The sequence below is a fragment of the Rhineura floridana genome, chromosome 11 (assembly GCF_030035675.1).
Source record: "Rhineura floridana isolate rRhiFlo1 chromosome 11, rRhiFlo1.hap2, whole genome shotgun sequence".
NCBI lineage: Eukaryota > Metazoa > Chordata > Lepidosauria > Squamata > Rhineuridae > Rhineura > Rhineura floridana.
Window position 1 is genome coordinate 66,378,137 of NC_084490.1, and position 19,382 is coordinate 66,397,518.

At 39.9% G+C, this 19,382-nt stretch overlaps 1 protein-coding gene across 18 annotated transcripts in view; it reads left to right on the forward strand.

Moving 5' to 3' along the window:
* The window catches only part of FHOD3 (formin homology 2 domain containing 3), a 573,780-nt gene that overhangs the window by 547,010 nt on the left and 7,388 nt on the right, over positions 1-19,382 (forward strand). For 14 of the 18 annotated variants that reach the window (XM_061588106.1, XM_061588113.1, XM_061588114.1 and 11 more), the window contains 3 exons: positions 3,218-3,241; positions 6,784-6,955; positions 15,135-15,296. In XM_061588106.1, coding sequence (XP_061444090.1) covers positions 3,218-3,241; positions 6,784-6,955; positions 15,135-15,296 — 358 coding nt within the window. The remainder of the gene's footprint in view (positions 1-3,217; positions 3,242-6,783; positions 6,956-15,134; positions 15,297-19,382) is intronic. The other 4 variants (XM_061588108.1, XM_061588119.1, XM_061588122.1 and 1 more) reach the window with 1 other exon arrangement.

A 19,382-nucleotide genomic window follows, 5' to 3' on the forward strand; every position in this document is an offset into this window, starting at 1 on the left:
TATTTATAGTAGGTGGGACTACTATATTGGAGTAATAATATAATCTTTTAATAGTCTGTGTGTCATTTGTAACATAATTTATTATTTTAAACGTGAAAGTTGGAAAGTTTGAGAATTTGAGGAGGGCCATAAACATGTCTTCTCATAGGGGATATAGTATCATTATAATCCCCTTCAGCTTACTATTCCAAAGTTATTTCAACATTGTGCAATCTTTTTAAAATCTGTTTGTTTAGTTTCCCCTTGTTGAATCAAAATGATTCAGGTGATCTTGCTCAAAGTTGCCAGTTCCCACAATTCCCTTAAGCAAAGTTGTCCTACCCTCTCTCCCCCCCCCCCGCTTTTTATATAAAATCCTTGCTGCTAATATCGTATGAAATAACAGTTTGTCTATCTTTGGAACTGCATTCTCCAAATAAGGAAGTAAAAAGAAACTTTTTTATTAATCTGAACCAGATTTTTCAGGATGCTTCTTAGGTACAATTTCTTGCCAGTATTTTTTTCACTTTAAGGCAATTCCACCAGCCTCCTCTTACCACTCCACATTTCCATTAATTATCATTAGCAGCGTTATAGATTCTAGATAGCCTATGTGGAGTTAAGTACCACATTGTCCATAATTTTACTGAATTATCTATCAAGTGTAACAATGTGGTATATTTATTAATATTTCACCAACTATATTTCCAGATGTTACTTGGAACCAATACCCCAATCATCTCTTCCATTTTGTAACATAATCCACTGTGCTGTTATCACCCAAATGAACAATACTCTGGTAAATTTGAGACACCTTTTTAATGTATTTTATATTAAATTATATTATATAATATAATTTATATTATATTAATATGTACCATATTAATTTTTCAAAGTTATTTAACTGCCTCAATCCTTTATGGCTTCTCCAGTTGTTTAGGAAGTCTCTAATTTGAAAATATGTAAATAATAAAAGTTCTATATCCTTCAGACCTTCCCTTTTTTGGTTTGATGAAGGATCTTTACTTGATTTTTAATAATTCAGTAAGTAAATTTCTTGACCCCTGATTCCTGCCAGTTAGGAATTCAAACTGTAACAATATTTTTTTAAGAAAGCAGCTAAAATATCCAAAATAATAAGTAGCTGAAATAATCCCATTGTATATCACCTAGATGATTGTTTATTTGGAAGAGGGGAAGATGGATAAGGCAATAGTAACATAATGTAAAAGTTGGACATTAAGTATTTTGCAGGCTTTGCTTTGGATCAAAATATAAAGAAAAGGGCCATCTCTCTCTATTGTGCCTCATATTTAATCCTCACCTTAATGTCTCAGTTGTGGCCCATTGAATCAAGAAAGGCTTTGACCTAAAATCCTCAGGTTTCCCCCCTTCCTCAGCCATCACAGATTTCCATAGTTATGTTGTGAACAGGGATGTGCATCCAGAACATCCCTTAGGGGATATTTATTTATTTAAAACATTTGCTGTATATACCGCTTAATTATTTGCATTTCTAAGCTGTGTACATAAAAACAACTTGGGGCTGATTGTCATGCTGATTCCCTCATAGGAAAGTGCATTGCCATCACAGCAGCTCTACGCAGCAACTGTAACATGAGGATCTTTTACTCTTGCAGAGTTTTTGTGTGCCCTCACCACACTTTTCACTAGCAGCATGTTTACTTTCCACACAGTCTGCATGATGAAAGATATTCTGAGTACTACATGCATGACACACAGCATTTCCAGAAGCTTTAGTTGTGGCAGCTTTAACAAGAATTGGTTCCCAGTAGATACATTTTGCTTAGATTCCAGTTATTTCTCCCACTTCAGTGATCATATGGACTGCCTTCAAGTCGATCCCGACTTATGGCGACCCTATGAATAGGGTTTTCATGGTAAGCGGTATTCAGAGGGAGTTTACCATTGCCTCCCTCTGAGTATAGTCCTCCCCAGCTAGCTAGGGCCTCTCAGCTTGCCACAGCTGCACAAGCCAGCCCCTTCCTTGTCCGCAACTGCCAGCTGGGGGGCAACTGGGCTCCTTGGGACTATGCAGCTTGCCCACTGATGCACAGGTGGCAGGGCACGTAACCCCTGAGCCACTCACTGTGGGGGAGATCTTTAGCTGGCCCTTGACACCCAGGAGACACAAGCAGGGATTTGAACTCACAGACTCTGGACTCCCAGCCACTGTGCTATTTGGAACTCATATTATTTCAAATAGAAGGCTAGGCTAAAGACCTCTCTAAAATGGTAAATTGTTATGTGGGAGTAATTTTCATATGGGATCATATTAAACAGGCAGTTCTTCATGTAAAACGCAACTAATATTTTTAAACAGGCAGTTCTTCATGTAAAAAACAGAAGTTATATACTGGTATTATATGGGATAATTTTACTTCCTAAGTGATTGAATGTTTGAGTCACATGATAACTGTACATGAAGACAAGAAGAAATTTCCCACAAGCTAGATTGGCTTGGTAGCTTTTGATTTCTCTTGTAGAACGGCTTATTTTCTTGAGCCATTGGGAGCTTCTTGAAATTACATGTGATATAACTTGATTGCTTCTACTTTCTGCTGGTGCAATATTGGATTATATAGACTAATTTGCCCGAGAGGCAGGGGGTAAAGGGCTGTTGTGAATAGATAGTGGTGCCTTGATGACCTTCTCGTCTCTACCTGCCCTACATCTCTAAATGGTGACAGCTGATATCACAGTGGGAATTTTTTTAAAAAATAGCCTAATTAAAAAGAAATACAGTAGGCTTCAGGAGGAACTGAGAGGTCCCTGGAGAAAAGCCAGCAAGCCAGGAGTTACGTTGCAACCATGCACACAGAGCTTTATCCACTGAACCTCCAGGTCAACCTCTAACTGCCAAATTCTGACATGACTACTACTGGTGGAATTATAGTGGGGGCAATAGCCTACTTTTTTTCCATGTAAAAGATCACATGCTGATCACACTAAAGCATTTTAGGCTCTAAGAAACCCTAGACTTTGGGGGGGCACAGGATTGAGGACTTAGTGTTTATGGTGATACAATATAGGCAGGAAAAAAACCCAACACTATTTTATCTAAAGAAAGGCTGATCAGGACAGGATATGGTTCTCAGTTTGCCTTTTATCATTTCAGTGCTTAAGCAACCCCATGATTGCTCATGTTTTGACGGTACTGTATTTCCTAAATGCTCTTTCTGTCCTTTTCTACCCTGTCCTTTATCTCCTCTGGTAGACTGATGAAGAAGATGACCCTGAGGTATGATTCTGTGAAAAAAGCATGCCCTCTTTGGGCATTCTGTGTGCTGTGAGATCTGCTAATAAGAGTCAATTTTTATTATCACGCCTTTTGAAAATCTACCTTAACCCTCTTACTCTCTATAGTATCTTTACCATAAGATGTTTAGACTGCAATGTGTTTGGTTTATAGTGGGCACTTTTTCTTTCAGCATGATGGCAATAACAGCATGGTAGTAGTGCAGCTATGAGGGCTGAAATCCAGGGTCCCAAAGGCCAGGGGCTCCTCAGACATCCACCCAAAGATGGAGGTAGTGGTAAACAGACCCCATTTCAGTGTAGGCATGCCAAGGCCCACTGGGATTTGTTTATTCAAGGTTCCAGTTGAGGCTAGTGTATACCATGTCAAGTCCTGGCTAATGCGCTAAGACTAATTGGTCCATCAGGGTTTGAATTTGCTCGGCAGCCACTCAGTAGAACAGGGAGTAAAAAATAAACAGTGAACAGGGATTAAAAAATAAACAGTGAAAACCACAGACTCAGGATGATAACTGAACTGAATAAATTGGTTTATTGGTATACAAAGTTTAATGGTAGTATGAAATTTGAAGAAAATAAACTTATAGCAATGTGATATAAACTGCGTAACTAATTTTTTGTTTAATCACGATATAAACAAATAACCGCATTGACAAAGTTATCAATTAGAATTTGTAACATTGTTAAAATAGTCTCCTCCCAACTTCCTCTAGCCCATTGAGTTACAAAATACAGGTGGGCCCCGCTTATATGGCAGGTTCCGTTCCGGACTGCCACCGAAAAGCGGAAACTGCCGAAAAGTGGAACCCATAGATAATAATGGTGCGCATTGTGCGAAAATGGCACGCGATGAGAAAAACTGCCGTAAAAGCAGAACAAGCACCTTAAAGCGGGGACTTTCTGCATTTGCGCAATGCCACATTAGCGGAACGCCGAAAAGCAAAGCGCCGTAAAGCAGGGCCCGCCTGTAGAAGTTCTAAGTTCCCCAGCATCTGTGCTTAGAATAAAATTCATAGTTGCCAGTCCAGGACAGTAGGCCAGGCTCTTGTGGCCTTCAGCTGGGCAAAAGCACATAAAGCAGACCAGGTAGCAGGCAGCCAGAAGTGCCAACCCCAGCGCCACCTCCCCAGAATACAATAGAGACTGAGATTGAAAAAAAAGACCACCTTTCTTCTGTGTTGTGCTCTTGATTTTCTGTTTTAATATTATGTTTGGGACTAAGATAAGGGAAATGATTTAATTATATTTGTATGGACTACTATCAATTACTCCATCCTTACTTACTTTTGACCTTTCTGATCCATCCTGCTTTATTTATACAAGAATATGTAAAGGTTAAAAATAAAGAGAACCACCCCATTCTTATTTTGCAAAGTAAGGCTGTGTTGTAGAGCCAGCCCACTCAAGATTAATGTCATTTTCTTGCTCCTGGGAAATTTGGCCTCCCACATTCTAGGGAAGGGCTGGTGCGCAGGTAGGAGATCTTTATTTGTGACAATCCCACAGCAGATCAGCAACCTCTTACCCTATTCATAACATTTTCATGGTAAAGGAAATATGGCCAGTAAGAAATGTGCCGATAAAATGCAACTTCTTACAGTCTAATTATAAACACTAGTGACAGGGTAATGCAGTGCAAGGATCATGGCTCCTCTAAACCAGGAATTCCAAAATTGTATTCCATGAGCATTAATAGTACCCAAGAATAAATGAATAAATTAAATAATTAATGGTTTCTGTGAGCCTGATGTGCCCTCCCACATTGGAGATTGCTGCATAGTTTACTGATCTGGCCTTGTCATCTTCGTAGAGACTCTGCTGGGAATGGATTATTCTGCCACATCTCTGCATAATGTGTGACTGGATCATTTAACTATCTGCCTTTCCAGGAATCTGCCTATGTCAGTTCTGCATGAATACTGCTCCAGGCTTGCGTCCTTCTGGTTAGAAGGCATAAAAAAAGTTGTGTGGGCTCTTCTGAACATGAGTAGTTATATGCATCCTTGAGCGCTCTTTCCATGGATAATTTACAAAAGGTTGTTTCTTTACTCATACCTACTGAGCCTTCCTAGTGACACCTGGTAAAAGAGGCATCCATACCTTCCGTCACTAACTTTGCAAAGTCTCACCAGCTCATACTTCTCATCTTCAGTACAACTGGCATGCAGATTTGCTGAAGTTCGAAATTATCCTAATCACAATAAGGCATGGCATCAGAACATATTATTCTTAGTAGCAATATTTCCCCAAAACAAAGCCTTCATTAAATGAAGAACCTGTTCCACAACCCTGTTTAATTACAATATGCCCTCTGTGATACAGAATTAGCTGTAATTTCATTGCCTCTCATTTCATTTTTTTTTTCATCATTGTATCTTGTATATGCTGTTGAATAACTGGCTAGCTTTCCAGGCATAAAGTAAAGCATGTGTTAATGTAAATATTTTATTAAAATTCCTTCCAAAAATGACTGCTAATACTAAAAGCCAGGCCATATTTACAAATGATTTATTTGTTTGTTTGTTTGTTTAAAGCATTTATTAGCCTCTCTTTAGCCTCAAAGCTTTCACGAGCAGCTTATGGATCAATAAAAAAGCCCAAGTCAGTCCCTGCTCTCAAGCTTACAATCCAAAGACATGACACAAAAGGGAAAAAAAGGGTAGGGAAAAGGAAAAACAAGTGTGCTCAGGCACCAGTTCTTAAAGGTAGAAAGTTCTTCTTTAGGACTAACTGAGATTTTGAAAAATTGTTTTAAACATTTGTATCCTGCCTTTCTTTATAATTAAAATGACGTACAGATAAGCTTAAAACAAATTATAAAATCATAAATTGCAATTAAAAACAAAACAGCATTAAAAAATACAGACTAAAAAAATAATATAGCAGCAAAAGGGGACAATACCCAACACACAGAAACAAATATTCTACACTCAGGAACAGCGTCAGTCATTCCCCAAAGCCTTCTGAAAAAGCTAGGTCTTCCCTTGGCAGTCCAAAGTATACAATCAGCACCAGGTGGGCCTCCTTGAGGAGGGAATTCTGCAAACTCCCACCAAATGCCAGAAAGTAAAGGCACTCGGAGCAGGCACTCAAAGCACACACAAGGAAAGGTAGCATGGGTGTCCACAGGACTTTTTCCAGGGCAGGGGAGAATGTAAATATTCCAAATAAACAGACAAACAAATATAACTAGTGTCTGTTCAGAGGTCTACCATTTCTGGTATATCTGCTGACTTAACTACTTGCCATGCAGTGTTGTGTTGATTTTTTAAAAAAATAATTGCTAACTCTTCAATTTGTTGCTGATAAAATATTAATTGAAAATATTAGTGGTGGATGATGGAAGACTATTTCTAGTAGTCTTTCTAGTAGTCTTCTAGTATATTCTAGTAGTTTGCTAGAATTACAGTGTTAGTAAGAGAAGGTCTGCAAAGACCTGGTTTCTTATCTCTAGGAATGTCACGATATAGAACTTGATCACCAACAGTTTACAAATTAAAACTAAAACAAATTTTTTTTCTACAGTCTGGGAAATTCTGCAGCAACTCTCCTACACCTCACAACCAACCGCAGGGGCTGCAGTATGCTGAAGATGCAGTGGAACATGAGAACATGAAGGCTGTCTTGAAGACTTCCTCTCCAAGTGGGGAGAACACCACAGTATTAGGAGTGCGCACTCGAAGTAGGGCCAGTCGAGGTGAATGCTTTGGTTTTATTTGGGATCCTGGGGGTATAAGGTTCTTTTTTTTTAATACTGCACACAAATTACTTTTGAAGACCCTACTTGAGATTCATAGGCTATGCTGTGGACAATATATTGAGAAATATATAGAAAGCCATTGTTACCCCTCCTTTTAGAAAAGTAGATATGAGTCAGTGAAGTTATGATAGTGGAAGATCTATGATCAGATCTCCTGCTGTTTCTAAAAAATATAATAGCAGCCTTCTTGGATCAGGACTATGCTTCCATAACCCTTTCCCGCGTGTCATTTCCTTCCTTCCCTACTACTATCACTTTAAAAAAAACACTGCTATTTGTCTTATGGGGCAAAAAATCATCTGTTTTACCCCATGAGGCTCAATCCAGAAAGAAATTTGGAGGAAGCCAATCCAGAGAGTGGTCTGGAGCTCACAGGAAGACCGATAAGCAAGGAGGCATGTCTAATCAAATGCTGTGGTGGGGCGCATGAGGTCCCTGTTATGGAGGTAGTTATTTCTTCAGGGAATGCTGTTCCTAGGAGTTCCTGGTTTGGGGATCTCCAGCTGAGGTGACTCCTGAGTGTGAAGCACAGGCTTCATGTTGGGGCCTAAGTCTAATCTCTCTAATGCTTGTGTCACTAGCCCTCTCAATCTGATTGTCTCCTCCCCCTTTTTGGCACAGTCCTAACCACTGTTCAAGGTGGGGTTCTTGACACAAATATTTTGTTTTTTCTGACTGCCCTGGGATCCATTGGAATAAAAGATGACCTATAAGTAGCATGCCCTACATAAACTAACAAACAGCTAGCATCTTCGTGGGGCAATTTCCATTGAGAAAGTATCATGGAGGGAAGGATTAACTCCATACACACACATGGGCTACAGTTTGGAAACATGTTCCTCCCCTCAGGCTGCTATCAAACAAATCCAACGAAGGATCTTGTCTCATTAGTTTTAGTTCTGTTATGCCTGAGGTCCCCCAGGAAATCTGAAGCAAACCTGGAAAAAGAAGCCATAAATTTCTATTCAGTTGTCCATTTCCAGTTTGGTTTGGTGTGGTATGACTAAACTCAGTCCAGAATGATTGATAATATACTTACAAAAATGAAAAGATCTGCTAAATAGTGTTTTTTTCATTAAACCCAAACATCTGTATCACTTTCTGTAATAGCATTAAAGCATTTCACCATCGGGGAAATTGAAGCATCTAGGCCAGGGGTGTCCAATCTTTTGGCTTCCCTGGGCCACATTGGAAGAAGAAGAATTGTCTTGGGCCACACATAAAATACACTAACAATAGCTGATGAGCAAAAAAAAAGGTCCGTGCATAATTTTTGTGATAACCGCCACCACAGATAAGCAAAAAAAGTCCTTGCATAATAATCCTAATTATGTGCCGCCCCGTTCGGGGGGTCTTTTAAAATCATCAAGCAGGACACAAGTTTGCGATCACTGATATAGAAAATGTACATATCAAAGTAATAAAACTTCATTATTATTATTTTAATATTTTTTTATTATAAAAGTAAAAAAAAAGAGGGCAACATAAAACTAGTGGGATATTTGGAGACTTCCGGGAAGGGTGACATAGCCTGTGCCTGCTTTTGAGACGGGCTCCTGCCTCAAAAGAAGCTTATTCAGATATATCAGTCAGATTTTTTTTTTTTTGACTGATTAAACTTCTCCCGGGTAGGGAGAAACGAAGAGATTAACCTCAAAGCCTATTTTTGTTGGGACGACCAGATCTCATTAATTTATGGGACGAGGTCCAGCCGACGAAGGTGGGACGGATTTTCAACAACAAGCTCTATCTGATAAAGCGAACGTTCATCTTATCTTCTAAGAGAGAACGCACTAACAGGCAATCACCCTTCTTTCTATATTTTTCTTTTACTTGACTTAAATTGTTGCTGTTTAAAAGAGATTTGCCAGATTGATCGGTTTTTGACATCTCACTGGGGAGCCATAACTTCTCTCTGCTACTCACTAATTAATAGCTTATCTCTGTTTTTGTTGCAAAAAGCTGTCCTGGATTTGCATTCTAAAGATATACACAGAAGAGGGATTTCTATTCCAGATTTTTATTTTGAAGAATATTATATTGTCTGAGACTACTCTCTTTTTGGTCTATTTTATTTTGACGAATCTGTTTCCTGACGACCGCCATTAATTGTTTCGATCCTGGGAACTGCATTTTGTTTACTTAAGCATGGAGAGATAAGGCTGTCTGCTCTGTTTATACTGTGATGTCACCAAGTTTGGAGTATTAACCCAATTGTTGCTGAAATAAGAAGTGGTTTTCCTATATTTTTCTTTTAAAATGGCAATTAAGAAAGTGGCTGAGAATCTGGAAATAACTATGTTTCAGAAAATAATGGATGAGATTGAGATAACGAAACAAAACCTGCGACAGGGTTGTAAGGAGCTGAAAATTGAATTGAGTAAAATGAAGCAGGAGATTAAAGATATAGGGGTCCCTGTGAGAGAGGTGACCCTGGAAGGGGTCCCTGTGAGAGAGGAGACCCCGGAGATTGGAACAAACGTGGAACAGGAAAAAGATTTGGAGTCTATGGACTTTAGAAACAAAATCTATTGTTTGGAGACACAGGAGATTAAAGACATAGGGGTCCTTGTGAGAGAGGAGACCCTGGAGACTGGAACAGGGGTCCCTGTGAGAGAGGAGACCCTGGAGACTGGAACAGGGGTCCCTGTGAGAGAGGAGATCCCGGAGATTGGAACAAACGTGGAACAGGAACAAGATTTGGAGTCTATGGACTTTAGAAATAAAATCTATTGTTTGGAACTCAATGTTATCTCTGAAGAAATTAATGAAGATTCTAGAGATAAAGTTATCAATGGCATGGATAATCTTCTGGACTGGAATGATGTGATGGAGCCCAATATAGAGAAAATCTATGGAATTAACTGCAGCCATGTGACAATGGAAAAACTTTCAAGAGATGACCCAGTGTATTTTGAAAAAAAGAACAGAGATATGATTTTACAGCAGTATTTCAGCAACCTATTCAGAATGGATGGCAAGAAAATATTTGGGATAGAGGTAATTCCCATCAGACTCTTACTATATGACTATGGCTTTGACAGCAAGATTATTATGGAATACTGATAATGGAAGATTGGATACTGAAATTACTGGACTTAACAAGACTACTGAAGATGGAAGATGGAAAATGGAACTAATAGGGATAATAGAACAATGGCTACTGAAATTACTGAACCTAACAGATTCTGATGTGATGGATTAATTGAAATGTTTATTTTGACTATGGTTATGACAATAAGATTATCATAATTAGTAATGAGATGGATTAATCGATATGCTGATCTGGAAAAAAAAATTGATAGATATATTTCTTAAAGAATTGAAACCTCTCTTTGACTTTTTGTGGAAAGAATAAAGTAATGTTTATGAGATTTGATGATTAAGTAAGATAACTACTGGAGGAAAGTGATTTTATAATATGACTTAAGAGACAGGATTGTTATATATTATAGACTTATAACTGATTTGATCTTTGACAAATGGGAAGTCAATATTTTACTCTTTATTTTTTATTTTTGTTTTTTTTTTTTTTTTTTTTTTTAACTATTTCTGATTTTGTTTTTTGTCTTTGAATGTTTTATGATTTTGTCTTGTATGTTTTATGAAAATCTGAATAAAAATTATTGAAAAAAAAAAAAAACTAGTGGGATATTTGACATTGTTTTTGAGAAACTAATGCATCAATATCTGGTTCGATGGAAGTAGTTGCAATTCTCAGTGAGTTCTCATGGTGCTCATCAGATATTTTGGTTCTAATTTTACTCTTCGTGTGCTTCATCCTTGAAAATAGTTGCTCACAAATGTAGGTGCTGCCAAAAAGCGATGACATGAATAAGGCGTGATTGTGAAGCGAGGGATATTTGTCTCTGGGAAGATAGGTCTTATAAAAGTCTAGTAAAGAGACATGATGAAAATTTTCTTTAAGTTGAATGTCAGATTGCAGCTCTATGCATTCCATTGGCAGGTAATATATTTATGTCGACTGAAGATGGAGTCACAAATATACCAAAATATTGATTATTTTTCCAGAAATCTTGAAACCTGTTTTCAAATTCCTGTATCAAATCGAAAAGCAAGGCTGCATATTTTTCGCTGTTCACAGGACCGTGTTTAGCCAACGTGTCGAAATGCATATAATTGTTTGCCTTAATTTGAGCTTGCCATAATTTCAATTTCATTTGGAACGCTGTTATGGTTTGAAACATTGTATTGATAAGTTGGTTTTCACCTTGAAGACGCATGTTTAACTCATTTAAATGAGCGGTCAAATCGACTAAAAATGCTAAATCTGTAAGCCAGTTTTCATCGTCAAGTTCTGGCACAAATTTTGTTTTTGATACCATAAACGACTTGATTTCATGTCGCAAATCATAAAATCTTTTCAACATTTTGCCTCAACTTAGCCATCTTACTTCCGAAAAGTAAATAATGTTGCCATAGTCAGCATCCATACTTTTAAGGAATTCCTGGAATTGGCGATGATTCAATCCCTTGGCCCTTATGAAATTCACAGCCTTGATGACAATTTGCATGACAACCATTTTTATAGCTTTTGGGCATAAATTTTCTTGATGTACTATGCAATGATACTTACTATTTGCCTCGACAAAAAAGTAGTCATCTGTCCACTTTTCGTTGAACAATCTTCCTTCATCCGTAATTTTTCTTTTTTTGGGTTCTGTTTTCTTTTGAGACGCTGTGGAAGCCATGCTGGAATTAAAAAAATAATAATAGATAAGCAACTATATTTAGTTTTATTATGAAAATTAATAGACAGGAAAATAGAAAGCAAGGTTCAATAATCAAATAAGAATACTTACATGTCTTCTAAATAACAATAAACACCTATCGTTTACAAAGGTAGGTTGAAATATTATCGATAATTGCTGCGTTTTACTCGCCAAGTCGCCACAAGCACACGTAATGTCTGATGGTGTCAATTCGACTGTCTGTGCTTGGAAGATAACACACTGGAAGCCGCACACCGCCGTAAAACTGAAGCCACGCATGCGTACAAATAGCGAGAGCGTACAGCGCGCGGTGACGCTATGCCTAGTACAGAATACACACTTGAATTCTTTTTCACAATTCATTTTACGCGACATTGCAACAGAGTCCTCTTGCTCTTTATTTTATTAGTTAATTTTAACAGTTTTTCGTTTCTTCTGCCCGAACTGATTGCAATTATAATGCGAATTATGGATAATACTCCGATATTTGTGGACGTAACATACTCTGATTATTCCATTCTATTCCGTTGCCGTCTACAAAGTTCGCGCTCGAGAACCGCACAATCGAGTTACAAAAAAAAATCGCAAAAAAATCTCATAATGTTTTAAGTAAGTTTACGATTTTGTGTTGGGCCGCATTCACAGCTGTCCTGGGCCGCATGCGGCCCGCGGGCCACAGGTTGGACAAGCCTGATCTAGGCCTTTTACACCGAAGCAGGGAAGCCAACCAGCAAAGATGAGTACCTGCTTGTAATTTAAGTGAAATATTACAAGAATTTTGAAGCCATGAGGAAATTCTTAACATCAGTTGCTGCTTTTTAAAACCTGAAGCCAATTTACAAGAGGACTGTCAACAGTCTTTCTTGTTGGCATACATATTAATTTCTGTTTCAAATGTTAACTGCCAAATAATGCACTTATTGCACACTGCAGTGTGGTTTAAAATTCAGATCAATGAACAAAGATTAATTCAAAAAGTTATTGATCACCATCAGCTAATAATGTGGAAGGTTTCCTCACTATATGGAACTTTTGTCATCCTTATTATATTGAAATTTTGAACATAGTTGTTTCCAAACAAGCCTTTCTATTTAAGTTATATTTTTTGGTAATGCACTCACAGCATTGACTCTGAAGGGACCTTTTCTTGTGATTCTCTGGGATTTGCGATTGGACCAGTCTAACAGTTCAAGATACACCACACTGCATAAACTAAGGCCACAACTTTATTAAAACTTCTATAAATAAAATCTGCAGCAAACACTAAAACTGTGTTGGGCACTACTCAGCTGTAGTTTGTCTGATCCTTCTCACCCCTTCAGGTTTTGAGCAAGGCCTTCCTGTGTCATCCTCTGCTCCCATGCCCTCTCAACTCTTAATGGGTGACTCTGGCTAGCCCCAAAATGGGATTCCTACCATGCCCCATGGGTGGCAAGTCTTGGGAACCCTCCAACAGGCTTAAAGGTTCCTCTAAATACTCACCAACTAAATGTGGTTATTTCTTTTCCCAGCACATCTCTACCTGCTATGATGAACTTATTTACTCTGGCATTTCCCAGGCACTAACTGCTATCAACACCCATTGATACAGTATGGAGCAGGTGACAGAAACCTGCCTACATGACCCAATCTGTTTGACAGGCAAAGAAATCCTACTCCCCCCCCCAGATTACCAGCTAAATCCACACAGAGTTTATAAGGAGGGCAGGTAGATGAGTTCCGCTTGATGATGCTAAGAGGGTAGGTTTGGCACACTGCAATCCTTCAAGGCCTGCCCCAAGCCAGTATCCAACACAGCATGCACTTCTGTCTAGGGCAGCCACAACCAATGTCCTCACTTGAACTCCATCAAGTCAGGCACAGAAACAGAAGTTCAATTTAGCCTACTTCAGCCATTTTAAGAGCCTCAGTTTCTGAAGCATACCAAATAGAGCAGATACAAAGAAAACAATACTCTTGTCCAACATTTGATCCACTGTATCCTTGGTTATAATAATGCTTATGATCAGTTTTTGTTGGCTTAAGGCATGGCAAAAATAGGGCAAGCCAGATGGACATTTATTAAGAGACTTTCACAGTTGAGTAGTTGCTTGCATGAGCCATTGGCCATGTTTACACATCACACTAAGCCAAACTATGACTTAGTGCAAAAGCGCTGGCTATCAAGGAGGAGACTGCAGCTGCTTTGTTCCTCCATGGGCTCATTAGGTCAGTGGAGCAGCTAAGCAAAATTTGGTTTATTGTGTCATCCAGTCCTGGGATTGTGGTTACTGTATCTCCTAATTAACCATGATCTATAGCCAAGGTTTGTCCTATGGTTACTGGTCACGGCTAAGAAGAGACCATAGCCATGATCCTGGGCTTGGACAACATATTTAGCCACACCTTGGCTTAGCTGCTGTCCTGTGTTGACCTGAAAGGCCCAGGGAGGAGCAAAGAAGGTTTGAGCTCCTTGCAGGGAGCCAGCATGCTCACAGAGTCACTGTAGGCCCAAGTATGGCTTGCCCTGGAGTTACTATAAGGTGTAGACTATTGAGAGAGAGAAAGAATTGTAGAACAAGTGGCTGCTTTGTGTAGCTGTGGCATGTCACAACATTTATTTTATTTATTAAAATTTATATAGTGCTTGATTGCAAAAACCCCTAAGCAGTATAGAAGACATTAAGATTATCAATATAACAGTTAAAAACAAGTAATTAAAACATTTTAAAACAAATTTAAAACAGCAACAGACAAAAAAAATTAAAACACATTAAATAATCTCACAGATTTAGCGCCCTGTGCTCAGTGAGCTCTGACTTGTTGAAAGCTCATCATTATTCATTCAGTTACGTCCTATTCAGTTGTCGGAGTAATGGAGAACATGAAGTTTGTGTGTGCAGCAGTGAAACATATTACATGCATGGATATATCTGGAAGAATCATATCCATGGCTTCTGAGTTCACATTTTCAGTCCTATAATTTTCCAGCACTGATTCTCTTCCAATTTTTAATATAGTACATGTGGTTGCAATTTACTTTAGTTTAATTACACAAGCGAGAGGGCATACATCTCTCTCCTGTCAATAAATCTTTTTTGTAATGGTGCTCTTGGCAAACCCAGAACCAAGTTTTCTAGTTTGCAGATTGTTATGTGGAATAGAACCACGCTGGTGAGGTATGATTCCCATTTGAGATAGTTCTGGGCACTTTTCTGGTGCTCCACAAACTTCCTCAAGGCACTTAATAGGCCAGAGATTAATTAAACAGAACCTGTACCCTGGTGGCTCCCACTTGTTGATATTCTAAAATATTAGCTTATGTCCTTACTTGTTGAAAACCATTGTATAATAGTACAATGTGGAGTATAAAGTCATGGAGTATTGTGTTTTCCATTTTCCAGGCCGTGTTGGTTCATGGAACGCTGGCAATGATGATTCGCCTAATGCTACAGATGACGCAGCAGATGAGATAATGGATCGCATTGTCAAATCTGCCACGCAAGTGCCAAGTCAGCGAGCAGTGCCTAGAGAAAGGAAGCGATCAAGAGCAAACAGGAAGTCATGTAAGTATAACCGATGAATCATTATGGAGAATTGTTTGCCCTTTTTTGTTCAGTACTTGTGCACGTGGATGTGCATATCTGCTGTAGAAAAGATCTGTTAGGAAAAGTCATGAATGCAACATTCAAAGTACAAGAGGGCAGAAGTGATACAACCTCATTTGTTTTGTGGCAGCCCCCTTAGCTGCTATTTTTAGAATGCTACAGGCAGGGGGCATAGTTTGTCTAAAACTGTAGCAAGGCATGGGGAATACTTGTGGATTTCATTAAGGTTCCTTCTACCTCTTCTCCCATAATTTGAGCACTGCATTTATATGATAGTTGCATGAATGATTTTTTAAAATCATCATAGGTTTGCCTGTATGCAAAGTCAAGCTGAGACCTTTTCTTCAGATAGAATTCTATGACAGCTAAAGAACTCTCCTCATATTAGCATTCTTATGAAGAATACAAACATTCCTTGTCTACACTCTGCTGTCTTCTGTCCAGCCAGAAAACTCTTTGCATTTGGTTAGTTTAGTTCTAGGGTAGACGAACCCTGACAATGGCAACTCCACAGAACAGGATTCTTAATTTTGAACTAGACCTAACTAGCATAAGACTTGCCCTGTGCCCTCCCCCACTACTTCAATATTTATTTATTTAATTAATTTATATACCGCTCTTCCTCCCAGAAGGAGCCGTGGGCAGCAAACAAAAATACTTAAAAGCACACTAAAACATGTTAAAAACAAAAGTAGCTAAAACATTAAAACAAAACATCTTTAAACATCAGAACAAAACATCTTTAAACATCGGAACAAAACATCCTAAAAACACTCTTTTAAAAAAAACAGCTTTAAAAATGTATTTAAAAAAGCAATTCCAGTACAGATGCAGACTGGAATAAGGTCCCTACTTAAAAGGCTTGTTGAAATAGGAAGGCCTTGAGTAGGAGCAGAAACGGTAACAGAGATGATGCCTGTCAAATATTTAAAGGGAGGGAATTCCAGAGTGTTGGTGCCACAACACTAAGGGACCGCTTCCTATGTTCTGCAGAACGGACTTCCTTATAACATGGTATCTGCAGGAGGCCCTCACCTGCAGAGTGCAGTGATCAACTGGGTATTTAAGGGGCAAGACAGTTTTTCAGGTATCCTGGTCTCAAACTGCATAGGGCTTTGTACACCAAACCAGAACCTTCAACTTGGCCTGGTAGCTAATGGGCAGCCAGTGCAATTCTTTCACCAATGAGGTAACATGTTGGCGACATCCTGCCCCAGTGAGCAGTTACTCCACCACATTGTGCATCAGCTGCAACTTCCAGACCAATCTCAAGGGCAGCCCCACATAGAGCACATTATAGTAGTGCAGCCTGGAGGTTACCAGTGCATGGACAATAGTAGTTGGGCTGTCCTGGTCCAGCCAAAGCTGGTAAAAGGCACTCCTAACCACTGAGGTCACCTGGGCTTCTAGCGACAAAGGTGGATCCAGGAGCACCCCCAGACTATGAACCTGCTCTTTCAGAGGGAGCATGACCCCATCCAAAGCAGGCAATTGACCTTACTCAAACTCATGAACCACCAACCTACAGCACCTCCATTTCAGACTCAGTTTATTGGCCCTCATCCATCCCGCCATTGAGTCCAGGCACTGGTCTAGGGCTTGCACTGCCTGTCTCAGTTCAGAGCTGGGTATCATTAGTGTATTGCAGACACCTCATCCCAAACCTCTTGATGACCACTCCCAAGGGCTTCATATAGAAGTTAAACAGCGTTGGGGACAAGATGGTATGCTGTGGCATGCCACAGCATGATTGTCAAGAGGCTGAATGTCAGTCACCCAATGCTATTCTCTGAAAACAACCCTGCAGATAGAATCAGAACCACTCTAAAACAGTTCCACCAATACCTATCTCATCAAGTCAGCTCAGAAGGATACCATGGTCAATGGTATCAAAAGCAGCTGAGGGATCAAGTAAGAATAACAGGGTTGCACTCCCCCTGTTCTTCTCCCAGACGTTGTGTTGAAACTAGATGTGGATGAGGCATCAAGATTGCTATGAAGGCCAGCAACTTTGCCCTCAAAGTGCCTTGCAAAAAATTCACAGTGGGCTTCCATTTCCTGAAGCTGATGTTGACAGACCCTTGACAACACAAAAAAAGCTCCACTGGATGGCTACTTGAGGATGTGATGCAGGTAGAAAAGTGGGCCTTCTTCACCGCCATCACTGCTACACAGTAGGCACGATTATGATGTTTTACTCATGACTGATCATCCTCCCAGCATGTCTTTTGCCACTTGCACTCTAGCTGTTTCATTTCCCTTAGTTCACTGGTGTACCAAGGTGCAAACCGGGCTCCACAATGCTGGAGAGGGTGCTCAGGGGCAACCATGTTAAGAGCCCGATGCATCTTATTGTTCCACAGTGTGAGAAGGGCTTCAACAGGGTCACCTGCTCTATAAATTGGAAACTCTGACAAGGCTTTCAGGAATAAAGTGGATTCCAGTAGTCTCCAGGGGTGGACCATCTTAATCTGTCGACCACCCCTGCAGGGGAGGATTGGAGCCATAAATCTAAACTTCACCAGGAAGTGGTCTGACCATGACAGTGGAGTAAGATCCACACACACCCATCTCCAGACCACCCCTTCCTCTATCTGGAGCAAAACCAAGTTGAGGATGCTCCCTGCCCTATGTGTTGGACCAGTGACAACTTGAGACAGCCCCAATGTTGTCATGGAGGCCATGAAGTCCCGAGCCGGAACACTAGAGTCAGCCTCAGCTTTGACATTGAAATCACCCTGGACTATCATTCTAGACTCCTCCAGTACCACAGCTTTAGCCAGCTCAGTGAGAGAAGCTGCCGGGCAGCAGGGTGGATGGTACACCATTAGCAACTCTAGTTTACTGTCTCCTTGGCCCGATACCAGGTGCAGACCCTCACACCCAGCTCCAAGATGAGTGGTTTCCTGGTGACAGAGATGAAAATTCTGTGGACCACAGCAACCCATTCACACACACACACACACATCACTGCATCCTGTGCTCATGTTGCACCAAGTATCCAGGTGGGCAAAGCTGGGTCAGATCAACTCCTCCCAGCTCACCCACCCAGGTCTCAGTGATACTTCCCAAATCAGCACCCTCATCCATGATCAAATATTTGTATATTTGTTTTTAATGTTTTTAATTGTTATAAACCGCCCAGAGAGCTTTGGCTATGGGGCGGTATACAAATGTAATTAAGACGAAGAAGAAGAAAAGTGGTCTTATTATGTACTGATCTGGTGTTAAACAACAACACACACAGGCCAGTGGGCACAGCAGATGAGCAACCAGGAACCCGTCCATGGGAGGAGCGGGAGTGAGGAACAAGGCATAGACAGCCTTGTCATCGTCTTCCATGGTAGCTCATCACCTCCCCATGGCTATACCTCCCTCTACCTGTGATCACTAAAATTGGGGTGGCATCACTTTTGTCCCTCCTTCCCAAAACTCCTCCTAAACACATGATATAAGCAACAACAGGAGCCCACCAACAAAACCTACCAGAACCCATACTCAAAAGTTGATAGGGCATCTGCTCAGAAGCATACTTACATGTACACCACCTTAGGATCCATGTTGGTAGAAAGGTGTGATTATAATTGTAAGAAAATTTAAAAACACATGTGAAGTGTTTATCATCATGCGTTGTTTGGCCCTCAGAAAAAGTCCTGCCTGCCAAAGATGCAGTCATTCCTGGGTTTGGCAGCACTTCAGAAGTTCAAATGGGAACATGCTCTGGCTGCATTTGCATTCACAGCCTACACATTTTCCTTGTGCAAGTTCCTCTTTCTGAATTATCAAGAAGCACCATGGGATAAATGCAGAAGTTAGTTAGTGGGCACCACTCAACATCCAAAACCATTCTCAGTTCCACAGCTGTAAAACTTATGTTAATAGCTACATAAATGATTAATAAGCATACAATTAGTCCTTCAGGTTTTGTCTTGATTGTTGTAAAGACACATTTTTAGAAGGCCTTCTTTGAGCCATTGAGATTGGGTGGAACAAAACCCCAAATAAATAATAAAATCCGTTTTCTAATGCTCTCTTCATTCTTTT